This window comes from Ictidomys tridecemlineatus, chromosome 4 (genome assembly GCF_052094955.1).
Source record: "Ictidomys tridecemlineatus isolate mIctTri1 chromosome 4, mIctTri1.hap1, whole genome shotgun sequence".
In the NCBI taxonomy this organism is placed as follows: domain Eukaryota; kingdom Metazoa; phylum Chordata; class Mammalia; order Rodentia; family Sciuridae; genus Ictidomys; species Ictidomys tridecemlineatus.
The window spans coordinates 141135790-141162715 of NC_135480.1; the positions used below are offsets into that span (position 1 = coordinate 141135790).

The window sequence follows — 26926 nt, forward strand, 5'->3', positions numbered from 1 at the left end:
TTACTCAATGATTCTGCAGTTGATTCAATATTCCAAAGTTAGACCACAGAATAACATTTCATTCCATTTTTCCAATCTACCTACTCTTCTTTCACTATTAATATTTTCTTGATAACCTATCATGTTGCAACCTCTATAAACATTAACTCTTGCAATTACCTACTGTTAGAGATATTTTAATTCCCATTTTATAGATGAAGTAAGTAAAACTATAAAAGGTTATGTAACTGGCTAAAGTTACAATGCTAATTAGTGAACCTACTCTTAGGCCCAAGTATATCTTAGTCTTCACTATGCCACATATGAACCCTTAGACAATAGAGGCTATGTGTCCTATGGACACTCCTCAAAAAGCATGTGCACATTCATTCAAAATGGTGATCACATTTCAGGAGATTCATAATCCTATATATATGTATACATAAGTATATTATGTATCCCAGGTTGAGAATTGTGGTCTAAAACATTTCATATCAATGAACTAAAAAAAATATCCACACTGGACAGAAGAATTAAAGGACTAGGAACTATGCAAGGGCTAAACCACAAAACATACCCTGGGCCCCATTCTCCTTTTGTCATAGACAAAAATAAATTTTAAGTAACTCTATCATATTTGCTCTTCTTATATAAAGGTAGGAAAACAATGATATTACTAAATAACATTTATTGAGTATTTGCTTTATGTCAAACACTGTGTTAGGTGTATCCTATGTGTAAATTTATTTATTCCTTCTGTTTAAATATTTTTTAGTTGTCTATGGACCTTCATTTTATTTATTTACATGTGGTGCTAAACCTAGTGCCTCACACGTGCTAGGCAAGAGCTCTACCATTGAGCCACAACCCCAGCACTCATTTATTCTTTATAAAAATTCAGTTACCAATTTATCACAAGTTTATTGACAAGGAAATTGAAGCACAGAACAATTCAGAAACATGCCCAAGTTGTCCAGTAAATGGTAAAGACTGTCCAAGTAGATAGCCTCACTTAGGTATGCCACAAAGATAATCCTAGCATGTCGATAATAGGAAATGAAACACATTATGATCCTGAAAATTTTTCTAACAAATAGGGAAGTGATTCAATTATCAGTAAAAATAAAATGATTATCATCTTCTAATTAAAATATTTTCTTGCCCTTTCACCCATTTATGAGATTCCAAATTGTGCATCACCTTTAGATCAGTGTTAGAATTCACTTGTTATATTAGAGAATCATGTTTTCCAACTATTTTGAGCATGACACACAGTATGAAATCCACTTTATGCCATAACCAGACAGTTACACATATGCACTGAGAAAATTGAAATTGAAGTACTTAAAATAATATTTACATGGACAATATGCAGTGAAATTTAATATTTTCTATTTTAATCTATTCTGTTCTCCTGAATGCTGATTGTATCCCACTAAATTGATTTCATGATCTACTAATGGGTTGTATCCTGCAGTTTAAAAAACACTACCATAAAAGATGAAAGGAAATTATTATCGCTCTAAGAAATTAACATTTCTAATCACTATAATGAACATTACTTATGCAGCAGTTGAGCTAATGGGAATTTATGCCATTAAAAGATTATGGTGTGTCAACTTTATTTTGCAAAAGCTTTTCAATGCTCTCAGACATTGACCCAGTTGATTTGTGAAGGGTATCAAGCATAATATTTTTGCTGACTTCTTCAGAGGCCAAGAGTATTCATTCTTATATCAGTTTCAAATTCTTAAGTTTGTTATGTTATTCTTCCTGTGTTTTTCCTGGGCATGTAACAATGTTTAATTGAACTTTTGATTATCTGATGCACTGGAAATCTTTGCACAGTCTAATTTTTACTCTGAGAAATCATAAATTTCTGAGAAAACCAGAAGTTAGAAGGAAGAGGAAGTTTTGAAACTAACCACTTGGCCCACAAATCCAGAGGCAAAAGGAAGAGGAAAGAAAGAGAGAGAAAGTGAGAGAAGAAAGGGAAAGGGAGGGAAGAAATCTGGGAAACCATGTGGTTGTAGGAAAAATACATCTTTGCTGCTCATTATCTCTGCTCCCATTGAGTTTGATTTTCTTGGATCTGTATTAGAGAATATTCTTTATATAATGTAGACTTTTACAGTTATCTATTCAAAAAATCAAGAGATAAAGAAGACAAAAAGAAAAGCTGCTCCAGAGATGTAAGAGGCCCAGAGTTCCTTCAAATGGTGACCTGGGGTACTTTTGACAATAAGCAATGTCACATTGTCCTTCACTACAGGTAACCACTCCCTGAGAGAGGTATTCTGAATCAGAGACTGTGCCTCTCCCTTCCACTAGCCCTCCATCTCCCATGTCACAGAAACATTGGGGGACAGAGTAAAATGAAGGATGTCCAATTAACTCTGAATTTTCAGATAAACAAAAGCTAAGTTTGTTAGCATGAATATGTCAAGTGGGACATACTTAATCCGCCCCCTGCCCAAAAAAAAAAAAATTGTTTGCCTGAAATTCAACCCTCACTGTGAGTCCTGTATTTTTATCTGCTAAACCAGGCTACTTGACTCAGACAAGACACCATGAATACCTCTGGCTTTCAGACACCTTGAAAAGTTTATGAGAAGAGTGACCTAAAAAATCTAAGGAGGTCCTCTCATCCCTCTCTCTGCCTCTTTCTCTCAGCCAGCCCTGACTAAGTTATATCACCCAAAGAAGACTTCCACTGGAGAGGACCCCACACTTGCTTCAGTTAACTATTGGTGCATATCAACCTGCTCCCTCAGCTTCCTGTCCTGTGTGCATCCCTCACACAGCAGTACAAACCTCTTGCTGAGGTTCAGTAAAGCCATAAAACATCTGCTCGCAGCAGATGGGTCCCTGTACCCTTCCTGTGAATACAATTGGCCCCAATTCTTTTCATCTTTTCTTGTGGACCTTGATTTCAATAAATAAAGTCAAATCACAGGAGGCAACTCTCATTCACCTCCACCCTGGACAGTGTCACATGATGAGCACTGTCCTCCATAACTGAGAAGTTCTTTTTCTTTGGATTTCATCTTCAATGGTAAAGAAGATCACCTGAGGCCTGGGGAGAAAGTTACCTTGACTTCTTACTTTTTTTTCTGTAAAGTTTTTATTTTAAAAGCTAAAAGAGTGTAAAACAATATGTTCCTTCTCAAAACTAAGAAGATTTTAAGGTCGTTAAAATCTTAAAAAGAGAGAGAGAAGTCTGAAAGATTGCCTAGAGGAGCCTACAGAAACGGGGTGACTAAATGTACTGTTCTTTCCTGGATGGCATTCTGTAGCAGAAAAAAGGGGTGATATGAGGGTAAGAATGAAGAAACTATGAATAAATATGGACTAAACTTCTTTAAAATGCTAAGAGAAAAATAAGAAATATATGTTATCATATATTATGGATCTGATCAAGAGACATATTTTAATCAAAAACCTTAAAACTCTTTCATGTCAAAAAGACAAAAAAGGAGATAACGATTATGGAATTAATCATAAAAGTCAGACATATGTAAATTCAAAGGACTATGACAGGTGCAGGCATATATCTATATAAAGTATCTATATAAATCTTTTATTCAAGTTATGAATAGAAGCTAATCACTATCAGTCTAGGAAAAGATTAGAAATACCATTAAGGAATCTGAGCAAAAAGTATACAAATGCTCAGTTAAAAGAAAGCAAATGTATAAAATCAAATTTGTCTATGTACTTACATAATCATTTCAGAGATAATTATCTAGTTCTTATTTTATTGTATGCATTTCTGTTCCTTAGACATAATCAGTGGTATAAATAATTAATCAATTAGTTACTTATGGATGTGTGGAAGACAACTTCTTTCAAAGACATGCATTTATTAATTTGTTTAAAATGTAAAGAGAAAGTTTGAAATAAATACTTAAATGTGAAAAGATTAACCAACATAATCTGACTTTAGTAAAACTTCATAAAAACTTACTGTCAATTTGCTTAGATAATACAAAACAATGAAAACCACTATAGTGTGACCCATTTTCCTTTAAAATTGCATCTTTGAGGGGAAAAAACCTAAACCTAGAATATGGGTAGATTTTTAAAACAAAGAAGAAAAAAATGTGGGGGCTGTAGATATAATTTAGTGGCATAGCATTTGCCTTGTACACATAACACCTTTGTTTTAACCCCCAGCACATAAAAAAAACATAGTGTATCAATGTTTTGAAGCTATGTCTAAATGCATGTTTCTCCCCAACTCTATTAACAAGAAAATTCAGAATTATTATCACAAAGTTGCACTGACTTCATAGGCAGCTAATCTTGCTATCTAGCTCATCTTATTTTAAAAATTGTTTAGTGAAACCCTAGCAAAACAACACTTTGGACATATGTTCTGAAGTAGTCCATGTCCAATAATTCTATGCATCAGTTAGATTTCATAAGCAACTAACTTATCCTGAAGTGTTACTGAGAACACCCGCTTAAGTTTACCTTGTTTAAACAATACGTGAGTGCGTTTTACAAGAGTTTATTATTGTTTGCTTGAAAATAAAAATTCTTTCTAATTATTTGGACAGTCTTTGCCACCCTTCTTTCCATATGGGTAGGCATTTTAATATAATACATGCATGATTGCTCTCTTTCTAATATTGTTATGTTCTTAACCCAGTACTAGATATCCTTAATAAGGCTAGAAAAAGAGACACCCCGGTTGACACTTTTATCACTTATTTGAGATGCAAAAGATACTACAGTTCTTAAATATTGTACAAATGGAAGGAGTTAGAATTTTGTCCAAAAAAGGATCTACAAAGTCAAAATGTATTTTCCATCTATTTGTAGACATAAAGGAAACTTGTGCCATTTCCTTATGAAATAAACTTGGCCCAAATGTGAAAATTTTCAGCTAGAGACTAAATCCACCCAGTGAGGATTATAATGTAGTTTTTCTAATAGTGGTTTTTAAACCTTCTCTATGTCAGGCTACTTTTAGCCTTCCTTGGGTCCTTTAATTTATAAATAAGTCTTCCTCAAGTGCACTTGTTTCTTGATTGTCCATTGGTCATCAAGAGTTTCAATCCAGGCACTACCCACCCCCCAAAACCAATGTTTGCCCCCACACTTTATGTCTTCATCCCAAAGCTACCCTAAAGGCATACCCATTTGGAGCCAAAGATGTCAAAGATCATTTTACAAATCAGTGGTAGAATCAGAGTTTAAATTCCAAAGCTTTCACTTCTAATCAGTTTTCTGTATGCTAAATTTATGAGGCTTTGGGTGAGGGGGTCCAAGATTCTCAGCTTTCCAATGCCACAGAGATGTCAGGCACTTGCAGCAATGGTTCCAAGGGGATTCCAAGTAATTAACAGATCTGAACATCTAGATGCATAAAATTTTCAGGACATATACCAGAGCTTTAGATGCCAATGACCTTAATTGCACACAAAATGTTTCAGTGAGATAACTAGGATGCCTGTAGTTTCACCTTAATGTAATGGAAAGCACTAATGTGATCTAATAGTTGTTTTATTCTCTAAATTATTATCAGTGAACTATTGCACCACTTGGGAACTTTTTTAGTAACAAGTAACAGAGACACAATTTAAACTATATCAAGCAAAAATAAATAAATGGACTTGTAGGTTTGCATGACCAGAAAATCTAAGGATAAGCTGAGCTCAGGCCAGGTGGGATACAGGACTTGATTATGGTCATTGAGGTCTGTCCTCCATCCCTTAGACATTAGCCCATACACATGCAGGACAAAGCAGCCACCAGTAGTGCCAGGGCTCATACCCAACCAATTGGGGAAAAAAAAAACAATTAAAAAGATGCATTTTTCCTGGTAATTACAACATAAAGGTCACAGGGAGAACCTGGATTGACTTGCCATAAATCAGTGTCCACCCCTGAATTTACCACTGTGGCTAGGCAGTTGGGAGAATCCCTATAACTATGAAATGGGATATGAGGTCAGCTCATCCATGATCAAAGTCACATGTTCTCAAGGGAGATTCTATAGCCATAAAAGAGGGAAAGAAGAAATGTTGGTAAAACTAAAAGCAATTAGAAGAAACACACATGTCTATGGTTATAGTAAAAGAAGTACTGAAGAGTATCAGATTTGCCCAAATGGAAGCACCCCCAAATCAAGTTCCAGAATAAAAATTTCATGACCAAATTGCCCATTCAGCTCCAATGAATACTATGTTCCAAGAACAAATTCTTCATTCGGGAGACAAAATCAGGAACTAGTTCACACGAATACTAATGAGGGATCACACAGTCACTCAAGTCATAGTCAAAAAGTTTATGTCAGGTAGACCTATATATGTCACTAATTATCATTATTTACTATATATAATGCTTATTTATTATGATGATAACTATTACCTTTTGTAGTTTTAATGGTCTGCATTTTGTTATTTCTGTCAAAATTTTTAAAAGAAATCACATGTTTACCACCTTTTCCCCCCAAGACCAAAGTCTTCCCCACTCCTACCCCAAGCTCCAATACCATCCCTGGGCCCTCAGTGTGGTACTTACCATGGTGAGACACAAAGCCAAAGGTGTGTGACACCTTATAACAAAATGATGGTCGTAGTCAAAACATTACTTCCCTTTGCCTGGAAAACTTGTTTGACAAGTTTTGAGGCTCACAGAGCCTCCATCTCCCAATCCATACATTTGAGATAATCATAATCCCTCTCACACAGTCATCATGGCAATTCTAACCTAAAGCACTTGGATATTCCTGGAAAAACATGTTTAATAAATGTGGCCTGCCAAGATGATGATAATGCCAAGCCAGAGATGAGGGACCACATCGGTTTCACTCACAGAAATGTACTCAATGCCCAGCACATAGTGGGAATTCAATATATATGTACTGAACTTATGAATTAATAACCCACAGACTTTGGAATCAGATTAAATAAATTTTCAAATCCTAATCCTTTACTGGGTGTGGCCAGTTACCTGCATTATTTAACTCTTACGAATAAATAGAGAAATCAATGGTACCATCTTCCCCTGGGTTCATATGAGGGACAACTGAGATGGTTATGTTGGAATCTCTTTGAGGACAGATACTCCCTTCTTCATAGTAAACACTGAATACTAGCATCCTCATACCCTTTCCCTTTTAAAATTGGCTTTAAAACTCCCTAGGGCACTAGGACTTCCCCCATGTCCAAAATCCATCAAAATTATTTAATCTTTTGACTACAGTTAAAAGGACCCATAAATTTGAAAATAATAATTTTTAAAAATCTGGGAAGACTCTAACATACATGTAAGGATCCAAAATAGAGTACAGAAAGGAGTTTAAGCTATAAAATGGATGAGCACATACTAAACCACCATCAGATAAAATTAATTTTCATGCAAATCCAAACAGGTCTCAGAACAGTAACAGGGGCCAAGGTAGATAACAATTTTAGACATTTTGGTCACCTCCAAAGGAGAAAGCAATAAAGGAACTTAAATCTCTTAATCCCTTTCATTTATATTTGTATAAACCTTTATAATTCACAAAGCTTTGTTTTCACAGAATTTTTATCAGCTAACCTTCACAATAAATCTGTGAATGGTTACCAGATAATTTATCTCCAAAATGGCACTTTCCTGGGCATGAAAGTGGGCAGTGTTAATAAGTACACCAGAACAGTTGGAATAAGCCAAAAATGTCCAGGGAAACTGGGACGTCTGACCACCCTGCTACAAATCTACCTTCCAATTGGGAAGTTTCTGGAGAAAAGGGATGATGTCACTTTTTGAATCTCAGCAACCAGCAAAACTCCTGACAAATGGTTGAAATTGAGGAAATACCATTGATGAAGACAAGTGACACTGGGTCCCAGCCATATCAATCACTAGCCTGTTACATTAACAACCCAGACTTGAGCTGCAGCCTCCCTACCCCTATCACTTGAAATGTCCATAAGCTGGGCTTCACCCTCTCAAGCCAAGGATCCACACACGGGGCAAGTCCTGCACCCTCCTCAGGATTTTTGCAAACTCCTGAAGGACTTAAGTTTTCTTGGTCACCCCTGTCCTCAGGTTCCTGATTCCACATGTGTTTTCTTTTACTCATCATAAAAGCCAAAATGTAAACCTCAGCTCTTCCACAATTTCAAAACAAAACCAAAATTGACTTTTACAAAGCATTTAATGAAGAGTAGACTCTTCTAGAAACACAAGGATAGAAAAGAGGTCTACTTCTCAACAAGGCAAACAACTTCCATCTAAAGAGCAAGCATCCCCAGTGTTGACATCCTTTGGGTACTTCACAGAGGGGTTTCTCATGGATCTCCCTCACCCACAATTTCCCCAGGGTCATACCACCTCACCTCCCACCGCACCTACCACTCCTCCATTATTTCCTTCTTTTTCATGCTTTCCTTTGAGAATGAAACTTTCTTCCCCTTTCAAACAGAACAGTTTCTCCCTGTTCTCAGATGCTTAGCTCCTACCCTCAAAACTCAACAACCCCGTGGGGAACTTTGCAAGGTTTTTTTGCAAACAAAAACAGTTGCTTTCTGCATAGAATCTGGGTGGTAATTCATAGGCAACAGTGTTTCCTCTGTTTGGTAAGAAAGGGAGTGGGGTTTGGACTTCTGTCCCTCTTCATGGGATGAGACTATGAGGCCCTTTGCTCCAGAGCCATAATCATAGCCATAACCACGCAGTGTGTATACCTATGTGCTTGCCAGGACCATGGACACCAGAGCCCCCAAGACTATAGTCTTAGGCCATTCCTAGTAGATTTCCAAGGTTCTGATTATGTCCACTAGATTGCCTCCCAGTAAAATTTTAATGCTAGGTAGAGCCATAGAAATCCAGGAAACTGAGAGTCCCTTGCTGCTGTATAAAGAAAGAACTGGAATCCAAGTCAGCAGATACCCACGCCCATTATTCTTTCCATACACCAAGCAGCTGGTTCCAATGACAGGCATGGTCATCCCTGGTCTGTAGTCACACAGAAACGAAGCATCCTTTCACTTGGTGACTTGGGCATACCTCTGATTTTGCAGGAGGACAGAGCTCGGAGCACTCAGAGGTCTGTCCACTAAGTTAATTGGAAACTCCAAGCTTCGGAGAAACTCTCAGCTTATAAAGAGCTCACCACCGCAGGCTTCTCAGCAGGGCTATGGAATCACACTTTCTCCTTCTTGACTTGATTGAGAACAGCAAATCAGCATTATTTGTTAAATGAACCATTGCCTGGTCTTAATTACATAATCATGCAGATTGGCAGCAGCACAATTTCTGAAAGGAATAGTTTACGTTAATAATAAAGATAATAGTGAGAATTGTAGTTCCTAGCATGTAACAAAAACAATTAATATAGAACTGACTATGTCTAGTATTAACCACATTATTCCTCACACTACCATAATGGAGCAGATACAATTATAGTGCGAGAAACTGAGTCACAGAGAAGCTAAGTTCTTGGCCAAATTCACACAGCTAGAAGTTGACAGAGTCTGGCATGAACCCAGGTTGTCTGAGTCTAGAACCCTTACTCTCATTCTGAACATCTGTGGCCAGTACCACATATTAATAACTGTCACATTTTTTACATGTGTTGGACAATCACTGATGCCTAAGCTTTTCCTGAGACATGACAAAGTACAGACATACTACCAGATAAATATGACCTACTGAACAAAGAATCTACTATTACTCTCCTCTCAACCCCTCTAAAACAAATGTGTGAGTTCTTCATTAAAAGCATTAGGACAGAAGCAATATTTCTTGTACACCCCCCTTATTTCTCTTCTTGCATACTAGCAGGTTAAATATCCCAGACTCCTTTGCAGAGAAGTTGGGACCATGAGACAGGACTATGACCCATTAGCTGTGATCGGAAGTGACATGTATCATTTCTAGACCTGGAAGATGAGAAGCAGATAAAAGAATAGAAAATAGCAGAACAGAAAAAAAGAAAAAAGAAAGAAAACTGAATATGAAGCTGGTATCAAGCTGACTTACACTTCAAAAGACCCAGAAACTGAGACATCCAGAAACTCAAAAGGGGAAACAGAAGTATTTGTTGTCTTTGTTAAGAAACAGCCATGTCTTCTTCCCTAATCTTCATAGCCCTCTCCACTCAAAAAGATAAGAGTTATTCTCTGAAGAAAGTAAAACAGATTTTCTGGCCTAGGAGACAATGGGTGCTACATGAGGGCTGGGTCACAGTTCTGAAAGAGATTGTGGGGAGGAAACTAAATAAATTATTGCATATTGGATGCTAAGACCCTTGTCATTTCCCCCACTTGGTTCCCAGTATGCTTGATCTTCCAAGCAGGAGGTTGGAAAAACCTTTAAATACACACACACACACACACACACACACACACACACACACACACACACACGCTGGGGACGGGTGTCCAATGAGAGAAAACAGGTCACATGCAAAGGACCAGGAGCTAGAATGCTTTAGACTTCTAACAATGCAGGAAGTTATCATGCGGTTTGCAATTCCTTGTAAATTCTGGAAAACATGTATTTACAATGTGGACCTCTATACTTAATCTACCAGCCACCTCTGAATGCAGAGTAAAGTTATCAGAGGTACTAAAAAAATCACTCTTAGCAGAAACAGTTTTCTTCATAAACAACTGTAGGATGTGCTTCATCAGAATGACAGAAGAAACAAAATAAACAAAACAGAAAATAAGAAACACAAGAAACAGGAGCTCCCACACAGGAGGGAAGTGAGGAAGTTTTGAAAACCCCCTGGAAGAGGAGGAAAGATCATCTAAGGTAACAGGAGGCAAAAGCAGGAGCTGGCAGACCTTGTTAAGGCTCCAGCCTGTAACTGGCATGACGTCACTTCAGCAGCTACTGCAAAGCAGCAAAACCAGCCAGATTCAGGATGGGAAGAGCTATCACAGGAGCCTGAGTCCTGGGAGCTATCTATATTCCTGGGAAAATATCTTGAAAGACCAGCTACCACAGAGGGCCAAAAAATCAGTTAGAAGAAGTGCAGTGGTTGCCTCAGCAGAGAGAGGGATGGGGTGATGAGACTTATTATTTTAGTAGCAAATCTCAGAGGAATTGGTGGGTCTACTCTGCATTTAACATTAGTAAAAATAGAGTATATGGTCCCTCTGTTGGCTGGTAGTCAAAAAAAAAGAGACAGAATGAGTTCAAGAAGGAAAAAAAGAACCAAAAAATAGGAAATCATCAATGCGATAATTCCAGGAAATGTCTCAGAAATCCAGAGCATAGGTGTCTATGGAATGCTACTAAAGAATGAACAGGGGCTGGGGTTGTGGCTCAGTGGTAGAGAGCTTACCTCACATGTGTGAGGCACTGGGTTCAATTCTCAACACCACATAAAAATAAATAAAGATATTTTGTTCATTTACAACTAAATTTTTTTTAAAATCACAATACAAAAAGTAGAGTCACACCATTCCTGTCTTCATATATGTACTAGGTAATGATGTCCATCTCATTCCACAATCATTCCTGCCCTCGTGCCCCCTCCCTTCCTCTCTTTCCCCTTTTCCCCTTTGCCCTATCTAGAGTCCATCTAATCTTCCCAACCACATTTTGAATCATCATCCTTAATTCAGAGAAAACAGTCAGCATTTGTTTTTTGGAGGATTGGCTTACTTCATTTAGCATGATATTCTCCAACTCCATCCATTTACCTGAAAATGCCATGATTTTATTCTCTTTTAATGCTGAATAATATTCCATTGTGTATATATACCACATTTTCTTTATCCATTTATCTACTGAAGGGCATCTAGGTTGGTTCCACAGTTTAGCTATTGTGAATTGTCCTTCTATAAACACTGATGTGGCTGTGTCCCTGTGGTATGCTATTTTTAAGTCCTTTGGGTATATCATTATCCTAAGTACATACATGAAGACACAAATGATGTGACTCTACTTTGTGTACAACCAGGGTTTTGAAAAATTATGCTCTATATGTTTAATGTGAATGTTAATGCATTCTGCTGTCATGTATAACAATTAAAATGAAAAAAAAGATAGCTAATTAAATAAGTAGTGGAAGGTTTTCATTAGAAAAAGTCAGTAAGTATTCAGATAGTAAATTACACTTTAGTTTAAGAAATCATTGGATTATTGACTATTAATGTATTTCACTAGAATAGCATTTTCAAAGTACTTAAATTATATATTTAAAAACCAAAGGTAAATACTATGATATAATCAAAATAAAGCCATAATAATATTTTTTTTAAAAAAAAAGATAATACAGAAGAGTTATATTTCATTAACCTACCTATGTGAATGAATTCCTTTGTGTCGAATCACACATAAGCAGAATAACCTGACAAATTTCTAGATTTTTTTCTTTTACTCCCTTATTCTTACATTAATAGCAGGATTCTCAGATTTGTATATTGTGCATGAAACAGAAACAAGAGACTTGGGAAGTGTTGCCTTGATTTACTGCACAAAGGGCACAGTAAAGAAGACACATCCATTTAGGTATGTTGGCAAAAAGGAGGAAATAACACAGTGCTCTGCAATGTGATTAATCACGAACCATATAATTTCACTTGTCCTTTCTCTGTGCATATGTTGTTAGAACACAAGGAAATCGTGGCATTATTTACTGTAGAAACTCTCCTTAAATATTACCAGGGGACAAGGTTCATATTTAAATACTTAACTGCGAGGTTTTTATGTAGTTTGGGTTCATAAAAGTCTAATACCACAGCTCCAAACAGGAAACCAAGAACACTTCTTCAAAGTGAGTAGACCTTGCACACAAAGAGCGGCCCTGATAAACAGAGAAAAATCAAAACAAAGTTTAACTACTACTTCCTGTCATCCCTAGACCCAGTAGCTAAGAAGCAAAGGGACCCAGGGGAGGGAGGTAGCCCAGCCCTCTCTCCAGGTACACACAGTCCTGAGAGGAACAGGAGCCTCCATTCTCTGAGGAGCCGTGGGCCAACGTAACTGACCAGGTCAGACGCCACCATTCCACCAGCTCCTTGCACCAGATTCCACTAGAGAGCCTCGGAGTGATGTCCTATTTTTTGCACTGTGGAGCCTTCAGGAAAGTGTCATTCCTAATTGGGGTGGAAGGCTCCTAAGGATGCCCAGAAAGGGAAGGTATTGGGGAATTAGACTGATTAAAATATGTTAACATTCTGATACAAATACAGCCTAGTGAATACCACTAATAAATATTTTTTTTATTTTTTATTTGTTCTTTTTAGTGATACATGACAGTGGAATGTATTTTGACATATCATATATACATGGAGCATAACTTCCCATTTTTTAGTTGTACAAGATGTGGAGTTTCATGGGTGAACATAGGAAAATTACGTCCTATTTGTTCTACTGTCTTTCCCATTCCCATCTCCCCGCTTTGCCCCCCCACTCTGCTCCGTCCAATCCAGTGAACCTCCATCTTCTCCCCCTCTGCCCCCACCACCAACTATTGTGAGTCAGCATCCACATGTCAGAGAGAACATTCAGCCTTTGGTTTTAGGGGATTGGCATATTTCACTTAGCATGATAGTCTTCAGTTCCATCCATTTACTGGCAAATGCCATAATTTCATTCTTCATTATGGCTAAGTAATATTCCATTGCATATATATATACCACATTTCTTTATCCATTCATATGTTGAAAGGCACCTAGGTTGGTTCCATAGCTGAGCTATTGTGAATTGAGCTGCTGTAAACAGTGATGTGGCAACTCCACAATAATAGGCTGAGTTTAAATCTTTTGGGTCTATGCCAAGGAGTAGGATAACTGAGTTAAATGATGGTTCCATTCCAGGTTTTCTGAGAAATCTCCATGCTGCTTTCCAGAGCGGTTGCACCAATTTTCAGTCCCACCAGCAATGTATAAGTGTACCTTTTTATAAGTATAATTTTAATACACCAACAAAAAGAAGAAGAATCCCCTGTGTCCATGATCTAGGATACCAGAGCACAAATATGAACCTAGCCCTCTTAAATTACATTGCTACAAAATAATCACACTCTTAAAATCCAAATATAGTATCTGCATCTAAATTCAGACCCATGCATTAGATCTACCTTATCATATGTATATCTTAGCCCCTGTAAGCTTCAACTCATTCACTCAAGGGAAAGTCTGAAGAGAAATCCTCATGAGAAAGTAGCATTTGATTGACTCCACAAGCTCTGTCAGAGAGCCTCACCTGATAGCCATGCACATAAGCCCTGGGTAATTTAGGAAGTGCCAGTACTTAATTCTAACACTGACTGCTTCACTATATAGGAAGTCTCATGAAAATTCACTGACAACTAGTCATTCACACGGAGCACAGTAGAAACCATAATAATAGTATAACTGGTAACTAGCCTGTCCAGGAGTGTGAGCATGATAAGGGAATCATTAACTTGGTAAATTTATTACATTATCATTATTAACCTGGTAAATTTTATTGTCAAGAATATGTAAGACACTAAGCCAGGTATGGTGGTGCATGCCCTATAATCCTAGCTACTTTGGAGGCTGAGGCAGGAGGATCTCAAGTTTGAGGCCAAACTGGGCAACTTAATGAGACTCTGCCTCAAAATTAAAATTTTTTTAAAGGGCTGGGGATGTTTTTTAGAGGTAGAGGGCCTATGGATTCAATCCCCAATATCTGACCCACACACACACACACACACACACACACACACACACACAGTAAGGCACTGTGTTTTAGCAAAGTATTGTCTTCCATTTATTATCCCATTTAATCTTCAAAGCCATCTTTTGAGGCAGATATTATAAACTTTGTATTATACATGAAGAAACTAAATCTTGGAGAGAATTATAATTTCCCAAGCCATCACATATGATAGCTCAGTTCAATGCTCTTTGTCTTTGACGCAAAGGTGTTGTTCTAAACTCATAGGTATAATTTCTCCTCATCTGCTATCCAGTAAAGGGTCACCTGACACAAATTAAGATTGAGCCAGGCATCTGCCATCTGGCTGGAATATCCTTCCATTCTCAAGAGGCCAATAGAGGTCAGGCCTAACATCAGGGAGAAATGACCAAATCCCAGGAGCACCTGTTTTGCTGCAAAATCTTCATGGATGCCAAAAACAGTTTTAAAATATGGTAGGAGTACAGACCTTAAAATGGAAACAAAAACACTACAAAGGTTCAAATGGAAGACTCCTGGGCCTAAGGGAAATTTTATTATGGAAACAACATTTGAAATGCTCAGCTAGAGTTCAGAATGCTGCCTATAAATCTAGGCCCAGTATATCTAATAAACAGCCTGAAGAATTACAAAATATATCATATGCCCATTATTTTCTCAGAGCAATTTAAACCTGAGAAAAACATACATTTAAAAAAAAATCTTATTTACTAAAGGTGAGAACCTCCAAATAAATAGTGCACACAGTGCCCAAACAGGGTTCATCTTGTCCCCACATCATTTTACCCCCTCAATAACCTTTACAATGTGTTTATAAACTATCACTCAAACTGCATATTTTACTTGCATATACAAATTCCTAATTAAGAGAGGAGTGCTAAGTACTTTCATAAAGGAGAAATCTCCAAAATATTAAAAAAAGAAAAACATATATGTATATATAATAAATATTACCTAAATTTGCTGTTTTGTTAAGTATTATTTTTGCAGCATGCTGATTTAAAGTGGAGAACTATAGTTATCGTTATCAGGGAAAGAGAGCCATTGAAATGGAAAGTTTGAAATAAATAGGGCTGATAGGGATGGGTAGAAACCATTTTAGAACCAGTATTCACTATTCCAAGGAAAATGAGTGTCGAGTTCATTTTGAATCATTTCAGAAATTCTCATAGTATATTAAGTAAGCCTTCAAAGGATTCTATCCAAAACAAAATACCACTAATAGAACCCAAAGGAGAAAAAAATGTATATATGCATATGTGTGTGTGAGAGTGTGTATTCATATATATATATATATATATATATATGCACACATTTTTTCAATTTTTAATTTTCCTTCAAGAGTAGGAACCCTGTTTCCCCAGTGCCCACAATAAAGGCTGGCAGAGAATTGGAGTTTCATAAAATTGGTTGAGTAAATAAAAAAATTAGGAATCCAGGTCCCTTCCCAAAAGGCTGTCTCGGTTCTTTGTCTCAAGCCCAGAATCAGTAAAAGAAAGACACCAAGAATTTCAGCTCTGAAACCAGATGCCTGGGTTCAAATCTGATCTCTGACATTTCCTAGCTACTTCAACTTTGACCAGTTTCTGTGCCTTGGTTTGCTCATCTGTAAAACGGGGATAATGGCACCTTCTAAACTGTGGTGAGAATCCAGTATATCAACACTGAGACACAGTACGTGACACACAACATGAAAGCAATGTTAGTTATCATTATCTTCCTATTGACCAAAGATAAACCAAAAATAAAACCCTCACCTTCCTTCAAACAGTTTCTTTCACTCAGCTGCCTGTTTTGCCTCTTAGAATCCCAAAGGGATTTTCTTCCGCTAGAATTAATTCACTTTTTCCTGATTCCTTTTAACTTTCTCCTGGGATTCACCTAAAGTTATTTTTACCAAGAAGAAATAGTTATCATTCAGGAAAGAAAATAGAGCAAAGAATAAATTACACACAGACTTCATCTACTTAAATGTGTGTGTGTGTGCATTTCCTGCCTTTAATTTGGTTTTTCTCTGTGTAGCAGCCACATTCCTAAGGGAGGCGCATGGGGTAGACAGTGTCTCCTCCCTGGCAGATGAGTGAAGGTGTATCCTAGCAACCTGGGCCGTGGGAGGGGGCCTGTCATCCAGTTTCCTTCCACCTTAATGATCTTCATGTAGGTAGGGCATCTGGTGTCTTTTAATGAAAGGATGGATGGATTTTCATTGACGGAGACCCTATTGCACATAGCTGTCACATTTATTACAAATAAAGTAAATGGATAGATATAAATCTGATCCCTAGGAAGCATATTTAATCCAGACAAGATTCTTTAGGTAAGACAAAGATACCAACAAGAAGAAATGCCCCTCAACATTATTACAGACATGGCAGCATCAACCCCGTTACATTAAAGAATTATGGCGCTGCTGTGAACATCGCAAGGTCAACACATCTAGCCCCCATCCCTGCCTCAGTCCCTCAAGCAAGTCCCCACTTAAACTATCCATGTCAAATGAGATCCCTGACATTTTTATTCACATCTCTCACAAGAAAGGGGTTCCCATCACAACTTCAATTTACAACATGTTGAAGTCTTTATCAACTCTCAGGGTATTTAAAAAACAAAACAAAACAAAACTCCCCCCACACACTGATGTTCAAGTCCCCAAGGAAGTACTCTCTGAACCATGTGTGCCCAGGAGTGCCATGACATATTTGTGATGTCTTACCTCAAATGGGCCCAAATTCTGTTCTGCAACCTCTTTCTTCTTTAAGTCCTGTTCTCTGACATTCTGCACTTTTCTCCACTCTTCCCAGGTCCCCGGGACCCCCTCCCACCCTCAGCTGATGGTCCTTTCTGGTACTCCGTATAATATCCAGCTCCATCAGCTCCCTTCCTGCCATGTTTTTCACTCATGAATCCTACTTTCCTTCACCCACTCTGCTCTTGCACGCTGAAGACTTCTCTTCCTGGCTAATACCAATGCCTTCCTTCTCCAGGTCCTCGTCCATCATGCACTTGCCCCCTCCTTTTACATTTTCAGTGTCCCCCTCTTCAATGGCTCTTTGTCACCTATGAAGATCCTGGCTCTTCTCTTCAAGGTAGCACCTTCCTTTCCACCTCTTAACCATTAAACTCTGAAAGGCACTATGCTTTTCCACAGTGTTTCTCCCCCACACTGTAAATTCCTGACTTGCTCACCTGCCATACTGCACATTCTTACTTTCTCGATTCTACCCCACCTGCTTTACCCCTACGCTTTGCATGGTCCCAAACACCTTGCACACTTGTCCACCCCAGTGGTCATCTTCCTGAACCTCTCGGCAACTTGTGCATGTTGACTTTACCCACTTCTTACTGCAACTCATTGCTACTTTGAGGGAAGATCAATTCTGAAGCCAAATTCTAAAGTTACTCAACTTCTGAGTCTGTATTTTGATTAGCAAAGGAGAAAAGTTCTTCCTGTACAGATTTTCAGTATTCAGTAATGGTAGTAAAATGCCTAGCATGTAGTTGGCTCTCTCAATATGATGGTAATTGTCTTTCTTTCTACTTCTCCTTGTAGTCAAAGACACCGAGTATTCTGCCTTTTGACTACTTCTCTGTCTCATTGAGCAGAACCTCCTATGGCTCGACTTTGCCTTCTGCAAAGTACAAAGAAGAACCATGGCTTCCACCATCACATCCACGTGAATGTGATTTAGAACTTCCAGATTTGCCTTCAACCATTTCCCTCCTTGGTCCCCTTTCCTAACATCCTACTGGATAATTCCCTTGGAATCAGTAGGCTCTTCAAATTCAGATTAACTGTCTTTAAAAAGAAAGAAAGAAAAACAAACATGCTTTTCTCCAAGAGCTGGTTTCCTCCTGGTTTCCCCATTTCTGTTTTTGAAAACACCCTCCTTCCAGGTTTCCAGGCTCAAAGCCTTCGTCAAATATTTCCTCCCTTTAGTATTTCCTCCCTTTGTGCAAGAGAACGCTTTGCTAATTCTGGGCATTTTTTGCCTCCACAATATCTGTCCTTTCTATCCTCACCCACACCCCTTTGCTGGCACCATTAGGCTTTCAGGACTTTTTATTTGATTGATTTTAGTGGCTTCTTGAAGGAAGATCCTGTGTCTTTTTTTTTTTTTAAGAGAAAGAGAGAGAAAGACAGAGAGAGAGAGAGAATTTTAATATTTATTTTTTAGTTTTCGGCAGACACAACATCTTTGTATGTGGTGCTGAAGATCGAATCCGGGCCGTATGCATGCCAGGCCAGTGCACTCCCGCTTGAGCCACATCCCCAGCCCCATCCTGCTTCTTACTGCCCATATTCCTATGCATCCTCCCTACTTCAGGCAGAGCAATAGTCCTAACATTGTCCAATCAGGACACTTTCTACCTGCAGAGTACTTCAGTCATTACACCAGGTGTAGCCACAGCTACAGAAACTCCTCATTCTCTTCTTCTTCTAGAAAGCTTCAAAAACTAACAAATAAAAAGCCACGGGGGCGGAGAACAACAACAAAAAAAAGACCTGCATTTCTAGTGAAAGTAGGAAATATATTCCAAAATATTATGTATACAGGAGCTGTGTGGGAGGAAGGGGCAAAAACCGAGGAGAGAAAAACCAGCCATGGCAGTCCTCCAGAGCACCAACAAAATACCATTCCTGATTGTGAGGAACACCCTAAAAAGCAACATTCCCGCCTTTGTCTGCAACAGCATGTTCCAGAAGAAGAGTGAATTGCCTGGTGGCAGGAGTCCCTACAGACCCTGACTCAGTACACAGAAACAGAGGAGGTGGGCTACACAGGAATTATGCAGCTAAGCCATGCTTGCAGGAAGGAGTTGATTTTGCAGGAGTATAGAAGAAAGCTTTCCAGTTGTGAATAATAACTAGCTTGGAATAGTACCCTGGGCCCATTATAACCCAACTCATTAAATGATAAATAATAAAAAAGGGATAAGCATGGGCTACATACAGAGAGATTCTAAGGGAAAAAAATACAAAAAAGCGAAGCATATTAACAGAAGAATAATATTCTTTACAAAAATGTTTCTGGGGAACAGATGAACAATGAATACAGTAGTCCCCTCTTGTCTGTGGGGGACGTGTTCCAAGACCCCTGTGGATGCCTGGAACCATAGACAGCGCAGAACCCTGTTTGCACTGTTTATTTCTATACCTACATACCTATGATAAAGTTTAATTTATAAATTAGGCACAATAAGAGACTGACAACAATAACTTGCAATAACATGGAATAATCATAACAATACACTGTAATAAAAGTTATATGAATGTGATCTCTCTGTCTCTAAATATCATATTGTAATAAATGCATTTTTATTTTTTAATTGTATTTTTTAGTACCCGGGATTGAACCCAGGGGCACTTAACCACTGAGCCACATTCCCAGCCCTTTTTAATTTGTTTATGTTGAGACAGGATCTCACTAAGTTGCTTAGGGTCTCACTAAGTTGCTGAGGCTGGCTTTGAATTTGCCATCCTCCTGCCTCAGCCTCCTGAGCCACTGAGATTACAGGCGTGTGCCACCACACCCAGTACATGCACCCTTCTTAGGTTGATGATGTGATAAAAATCCCTCTGTAATTCTGATACTGCCCGTGATGAAAATCAATCAAGGCTGAGTTCCATTTCCCCAATACGAAGATTGAATACCCAAGGAATGCTGAGGCAAGCCTAGAAAGCAAGTTTTATTTAAAGGATAAAACAGAGAGAGACTTTCTCTGCGGAGAAGGGACCCCCAGAGCTGGAAGTGGGGGTGTCCTCTCCTTTTTATACATTTTAGAATTCCTTTGTTCTCATTTCCTCCTCCCCACCACCCCATCATCTTGCCTCTCTTCTCTCCTCTTTCTGTCAGGTACCCCTCTTAGCACATCCCCAAAAGGGTAGGCCAAAGAGTCCAAAGGTTGGGGAAAGTAGCCTTTCAGGGTGTGTCTCATTAACAGTCTTTGGGAAGGAACAGTTTCCTGTAGGCAGGTAACCTTGGCAACAGCTTGAGGGGACCAGGGGGAAAGGCCCTGGAAGTATTTGCATTTCAATCCCTCAGAAACAGCCTCTGTCTTCCCAGACCCAAATTAGCTTCCACCTTCCCAGTCCGACCCAATTATTTATTATTTACACTGTTTTTTTGTGTCCCGGCCTCAACTCCATGAAATCAAAGAACTGAACCTCATCACACGTTGTGGTCATAACTTTAGTAATTGAGTGCAATAGCAAAACTAACACGTCTTCCCCTTCACAATTTCATAAATGGAAGATTTATTCTTACCACAGATCATAGCAACTTCAGCACGTTGTTTTCTTTTCTACCTTTTCACTTAAAAGAAGCGCTTTATAGCTTCTCTTTGGCACATCTCATTTGCCAGCATCACTAACTCTTATGTTTTGAGGATGTTATTAAGGAAAATAAGAGTTATTGAACACAAGCACTATGATACTGGTGACAGTTGATCCGATAACTCAGATTTCTATTAAATAACTAACAGGCAGATAGCATACACTGTGTGGATACACTAAACAAAGGGACAATTCATGTCCTGGTCAGGTCAGAGCAGTGTGGCATGAGATTTTATCATCCTAGTCAGAATGGTGTGTAATTTAAAACTTATGAATTATTTCAAGAATGTTCCATTTAATATTTTTGATCCAAAATTGAGTTCAAATAACTGAAATTTCAGAAAGCAAAATCATGAATAAGGAGGGACAACTGTGAATATTTTATCACGAAATTTAAAATTTTTAAATCTCAATAAAGCACATATCTATGAAGAAATAGTTCAAACTCACAATACCAAAATTCAGGTAAGAGTAGGTAGGCAGCAAGGAGATAAAATGTGAATAGCATTGAGGAATGAAGTAGAGAGGAAAAATTAAATCATCACAGAATTGCAGATGAAATGAGAAATTATGCAAGATCAAATAAAATTTTTTTAAAAAGTCCAGTGTAGGACACAGGGCACAAACTGAGAAATATGAACAAAAATGAAATAAAATGGAAACTAAAAGTTAATTGGGATTAAAAAGAAAATATATGATAGAAAAGAGAGATTCAACATAAGCATACTTAGTGTCTCCAAAGAAAAAAATCAAAATAATAGATCAGAGCAAAAATTTTAATGAAAACATTTCTAAATTACATTTAAATTTGAGTGCATAATTTTAAAATGTAATTTAGGATAATTTTAAAATGTAATTTAGGAACATTTTCATTTAAAACTTTTTAACTTATTATTATCTTATAGGGGTCAGATATTGAAAGAACCACCTTATGCCAAGAAAAACTGACCTAGAATCATTAATGTCCACACATATCCTAATAAAATTACTGAATTTCAAATAATAAATAAATAAAGGATAAGTGGGCCACCAATCAAAATCATCAAGTCTCTTATGAGGCAGGAAATCAAGCTGGACTTAGATGTAGAAAGATCTGTAAAAACAGCAACATTCAGTACCGGGAGAAAATAGAACAACAGATGCAATATTAAGCTAGGCATTCACATATAAAAACTCGTTAAAAAACAAAAGTTTAAAACATGCTAGAATTCTGGCAATATTGTTCCTATACATTCTTCTTGAAAAAACCTACTCCGGAATCATGCAACCTACCAACCAAGAGATGCATGCATATAATCCAGCAAAAGGACTCATTGTGATCATTGATACTAGAATATAATAGAACTATGATAAAAACAAAAATAGTAATGTGATTGACAGAAATCTAAATGTTTCTTGTCATAAAAATATAGACTTAATTAAACAGTAAGGGAATTTACAGGATAAAGAAAGAAGGGTGGAGGTAGAATTGGTAGGCTTTGTGCCTCACAATTATATCTGCACCCTTTGCCTGCTGTAATCAGGAACATTACACACACACACACACCACCTCCCCCTCTCTCTCACTATCCCCCAAGCATAGAGATCCAATGTCTTACCAATATGCTTTACTATTTCACTCCCTTGATCTTTGCAAAACCTTCCCTTGGCTAGAGTGACTTTATTCATCTCATTCACCAAGAGTATGAATCCCTTCAAGCCCTGTCAGGTCATGATTTATGTACTTAGATCATCTCTGGCCTCCTATGAAAGAGAAAATAATAAAATTTTCATCTTTTGCCTACCTTATTTATTCCTACACTAGGGCCATTTCACTTGATGCTCCTTCTTCCTCTAATGTTCTTCCCAAACTTTTTCATTTAATAGCTTTTCTAGTCAATTGGGTCTCCAATCAAATATTGCTCTCATCACCCTGAGAAATAGTGGCATGTGGTGGGGGAAGGGGGGTTTCCTGAGCCCAAATCAGGAACTATGTGGAGTCCAGATCCTTTTAAATACCTAAGGGCATTTTCTAACCAGATACCCGGAAGGTCACAGATACACGTGCCTTTGGGTCTGTCTAGTGACTCCATTTCCAGCTGTCATTTCAGGGAGGCAGACTGGCCAATGTATTGTCCCAGCTCGCTGGCACAGTATCTATCATGGGAACATGCAAGATCTGGTGGCCAGAACAGTGCTGCTGCACCGATTTGATTATGTGGACACAGGTCACACATGCCCTGGGGTGGCCCTGTTCACAGCACTGACACAGTCTAAAGGTACATTGTCTATTCATTTATTTTCTGGGTGCCAACACTTCATGAGTAGAACATAAACACTGTAAAGAGGGTGACCAGTTAGAACAAATGTAGTCAGCAGAATGCATTTCAGTTCATAGTACACAAATAGAGCACAATTTTTCATGTCTCTGGTTATACACAAGTAGAGTCACACCATTCGTGTCTTCATACATGTACTTAGGGTAATGATGTCCATCTCATTCCACCGTCTTTCCTGTTCCCCTGCTCCCTCCCTTTCCCCTTCTCCCCTTTGCTCCATCCAAAGTTCCTCCATGCTCCCCCACAACCCCCATTATGGATCAGCATCCACTTATCAGAGAAAACATTCAGCCTTTGGTTTGGGGGGGATTGGCTTACTTCACTTAGCAGGATATTCTCCAACTCCATCCATTAACCTGCAAATGCCATGATTTTAAGTAACTAGAGGATGTAGGTAAAAGATGAAAATTTTATTATTTACTCTTCACAATGGTCAAAATACAGAATCAACAATGAATGAACATGTCTCCTCTACACTAGAGATTCATAATCCTGTCTTCCAATTGTAATCACCTGGGGAGCTCCTAAACCTGAAATGCCCCAGACCAATTAAATCAGAATGTCTGGAGGTGCATCCCAGGAATGAGTATGTTTAAAGTTTTACTGTAGTTTCAGTATTAAGTCATAGTTAAAGATAAGCTGATCAACTAACTGTTCAGGTTTCCTCAGGAGTAAAACTTCTCCAACAGCATAGTGCTAAAATTGCAACTGTCCTAGGTAAACCAGGAGGTTATTTCACCCTGCACTGATCCACACTTTCATGCAGAACCATTCTTGAGTGATGTGTTTTCCATTTTTAAAAAAGTCAAGACTCTTTAGCTTCATGCTTTCATTCAACACTTTTCTGATTACACTTAATCACTGCTTCCTGCTGCGTTCTTGCTCAGGTTTGTGTTATTATCTACGTGGGTAGCATGCAAATTTGTAACATGTGAATGAAAAGGGGGATGAATAAACCGTGAAAGCAAGTCAGCAATGACCAAGAGAACAGCTGAAGAAGCAAAAGGTCCTCACATGTGCAAGGCCCTAGGTTCAATCCCCAGCATCACACAAAAATAAGCAAAGGGTCTCTCTCGTACACTATTGTAGGATTGCATATGAGCACAGCCACTATGGAAAAATGAGATTGAGTCTCCAAAAAATCTTGGAAATAGAACCACCATACGATCCAGTAATGCTGAATCCAAAGGAAATGAAATCACTAAGTATAAAAAGGAAATAAAACCAGAATGTCAAAGAAACTTCTGCTCTCACATTTACTGCAGTACTCTTCACAATGGTCAAGATACAGAATCAACATATGAACAGATAAACAAAATGTGGTCCATATGTGTGAGTATAATTCAGCCATAAAAATAATGAAATCCGCTCTAATGCCATCCATTTCCCTCCAAATTCTATGATTTTGTCATTTTTTAATGCAGAGTAATACTCCATTGTGTATAAATGCCACATTTTTTTTAATCCATTCGTCTATTGAAGGGCATCTAGGTTGGTTCCACAGTCTTGCTATTGTGAATTGTGCTGCTATGAACATCGATGTGGCAGTGTCCCTGTAGCATGCTCTTTTTAGGTCTTTAGGAAATAGACCGAGAAGGGGAATAGCTGGGTCAAATGGTGGTTTTATTCCCAGCTTTCCAAGAAATCTCCATACTGCTTTCCAAATTGGCTGCACCAATTTGCAGTCCCACCAACAATGAACAAGGGTGCCCTTTTCCCCACATCCTCGCCAGCACTTGTTGTTGTTTGACTTCATAATGGCTGCCAATCTTACTGGAGTGAGATGGTATCTTAGGTGGTTTTGATTTGCATTTCTCTGACTGCTAGCGATGGTGAGCATTTTTTCATGTACTTGTTGATTGATTGTATGTCCTCTAAGTGAAGCTAGCCAATCCCTAAAGAACAAATGCCAAATGTCTTCTCTGATATAAGGAGAGTAACTAAGAACAGAGTAGGGACAAAGAGCATGAGAAGAAGATTAACATTAAATAGGGATGAGAGGTGGGAGGGAAAGGGAGAGAGAAGGGAAATTGCATGGAAATGGAAGGAGACCCTCAGGGTTATACAAAATTACCTACAAGAGGAAGTGAGGGGAAAGGGAAAAATAATACAAGGGGGAGAAATGAATTATAGTAGAGGGGGTAGAGAGAGAAGAGGGGAGGGGAGGGGAGGGGGGATAGTAGAGGATAGGAAAGGCAGCAGAATACAACAGACACTAGTATGGCAATATGTAAATCAATTCAAGTGTAACTGATGTGATTCTGCAATCTGTATACGGGGTAAAAATGGGAGTTCATAACCCACTTGAATCAAAGTGTGAAATATGATATATCAAGAACTATGTAATGTTTTGAACAACCAACAATAAAAAATTTTAAAAAAATAAAAAATAAATGAAATCCTGTCATTTGCAGCAACATGGATGGAACTGAAGACATTACGCTAAGTGAGATAAGGCAGGAATTGGAAGACAGACAGTACGTGTTTCCACTTCTGTGTGGAAGTTAAAAAGTTGATCTCATAGAAGTAGAGAGTACAAGAATGGTTGCCAGAACCTGGAAAGGACATGGCAGGGAGGTTGTGATGAGGGAATGGATACAGTGGTGCGGCTGCAGGGGAGGGTACTTTCTAATGTTCTGCAGCACCATAGCTTATGTACAGTTGACAGTTATCAACATATTTCAAAATAGCTCATTGAATTATCCAGCACACAGGCCTGCAATTCCAGTGGCTCAGGTGGCTGGAGCAGGAAGATCACGAGTTCAAAGCAAGCCTTAGTAAAAGCAAAGTGCTAAGCAACTCAGTGAGATGCTGTCTCTAAATAAAATATTAAAAAGGGCTAGGGATGTGGCTCAGTGGTAGAGTACCCCTGAGTTCAATCCCTGGTACCCTCCCAAAAAAAGTCAATGTCAAAATATCTAGTCAAGAGGAATTTTTTTTTGGTACTGGAGATTGAATTCAGGGGTACTCAACCACTGAGGCACATCCCCAGTCATATTTTGTATTTTATTTAGAGACAGAGTCTCTCTGAATTGCTTAGCACCTCGTCATTGCTAAGGCTGGCTTTGAACTCTAAATTCTCCTGTCTCAGCCTCCCAAGCTGCTGGGATTATAGGCATGTGTCACTATGCCTGGCCAAGAGTATTTTGTGTGTGTGTGTGTGTGTGTGTGTGTGTGTGTGTATATATATATATATGGAATTATTTGCATATATATGTCAAAGACAATGAATACACCAGTTACCCTGATCTAATCATTATACCTACATGTATTTAATGTCTCAGTATATCCCCATTAATATGTACCGTTACTATGTGTCAATTCAAATATATTTATATTTTTTAAAAGGAAAACAAAGAAGATGTAAAGTCCCATCCTTCCAAATGCAATCCCAATGAGTCTTCACTTTTACTTTCCCTCTAAATTGATGACACTACATTTTGACACATTTCTATTTATCACTATTTATACCTGTTACCCTGGTATGAATTTGTAGTCATACTATTGTTATCGAGAAGAAAACTAATTTTCTTAATGGAAATTTCCCTGTGCAAACAAAATTATTATTCATCATTCTAAACACTCATCAATCTACTCCAAGATTGTGGTTTATATGAAACCCATCGACGTGTGGACACCAGGATCAGAAATGTTCTTCCACCTATGAAGGGAA

General features: G+C 38.2%; 1 protein-coding gene across 36 annotated transcripts in view; it reads left to right on the plus strand.

Moving 5' to 3' along the window:
- Trpm3 (transient receptor potential cation channel subfamily M member 3) overlaps nucleotides 1-26926 on the plus strand; it is an 819042-nt gene that overhangs the window by 687333 nt on the left and 104783 nt on the right. The window contains exon 11 of one of the 36 annotated variants that reach the window (XM_078047539.1): nucleotides 9000-11340. The exons of 34 other annotated variants lie outside the window; for them this stretch is intronic. In XM_078047539.1, coding sequence (XP_077903665.1) covers nucleotides 9000-9043 — 44 coding nt within the window. In that variant the 3' untranslated portion in view covers nucleotides 9044-11340. Of the gene's footprint in view, nucleotides 1-2652; nucleotides 2933-8999; nucleotides 11341-26926 lie in introns of those variants that run through there. One more of the 36 variants, XM_078047540.1, reaches the window with a different exon arrangement.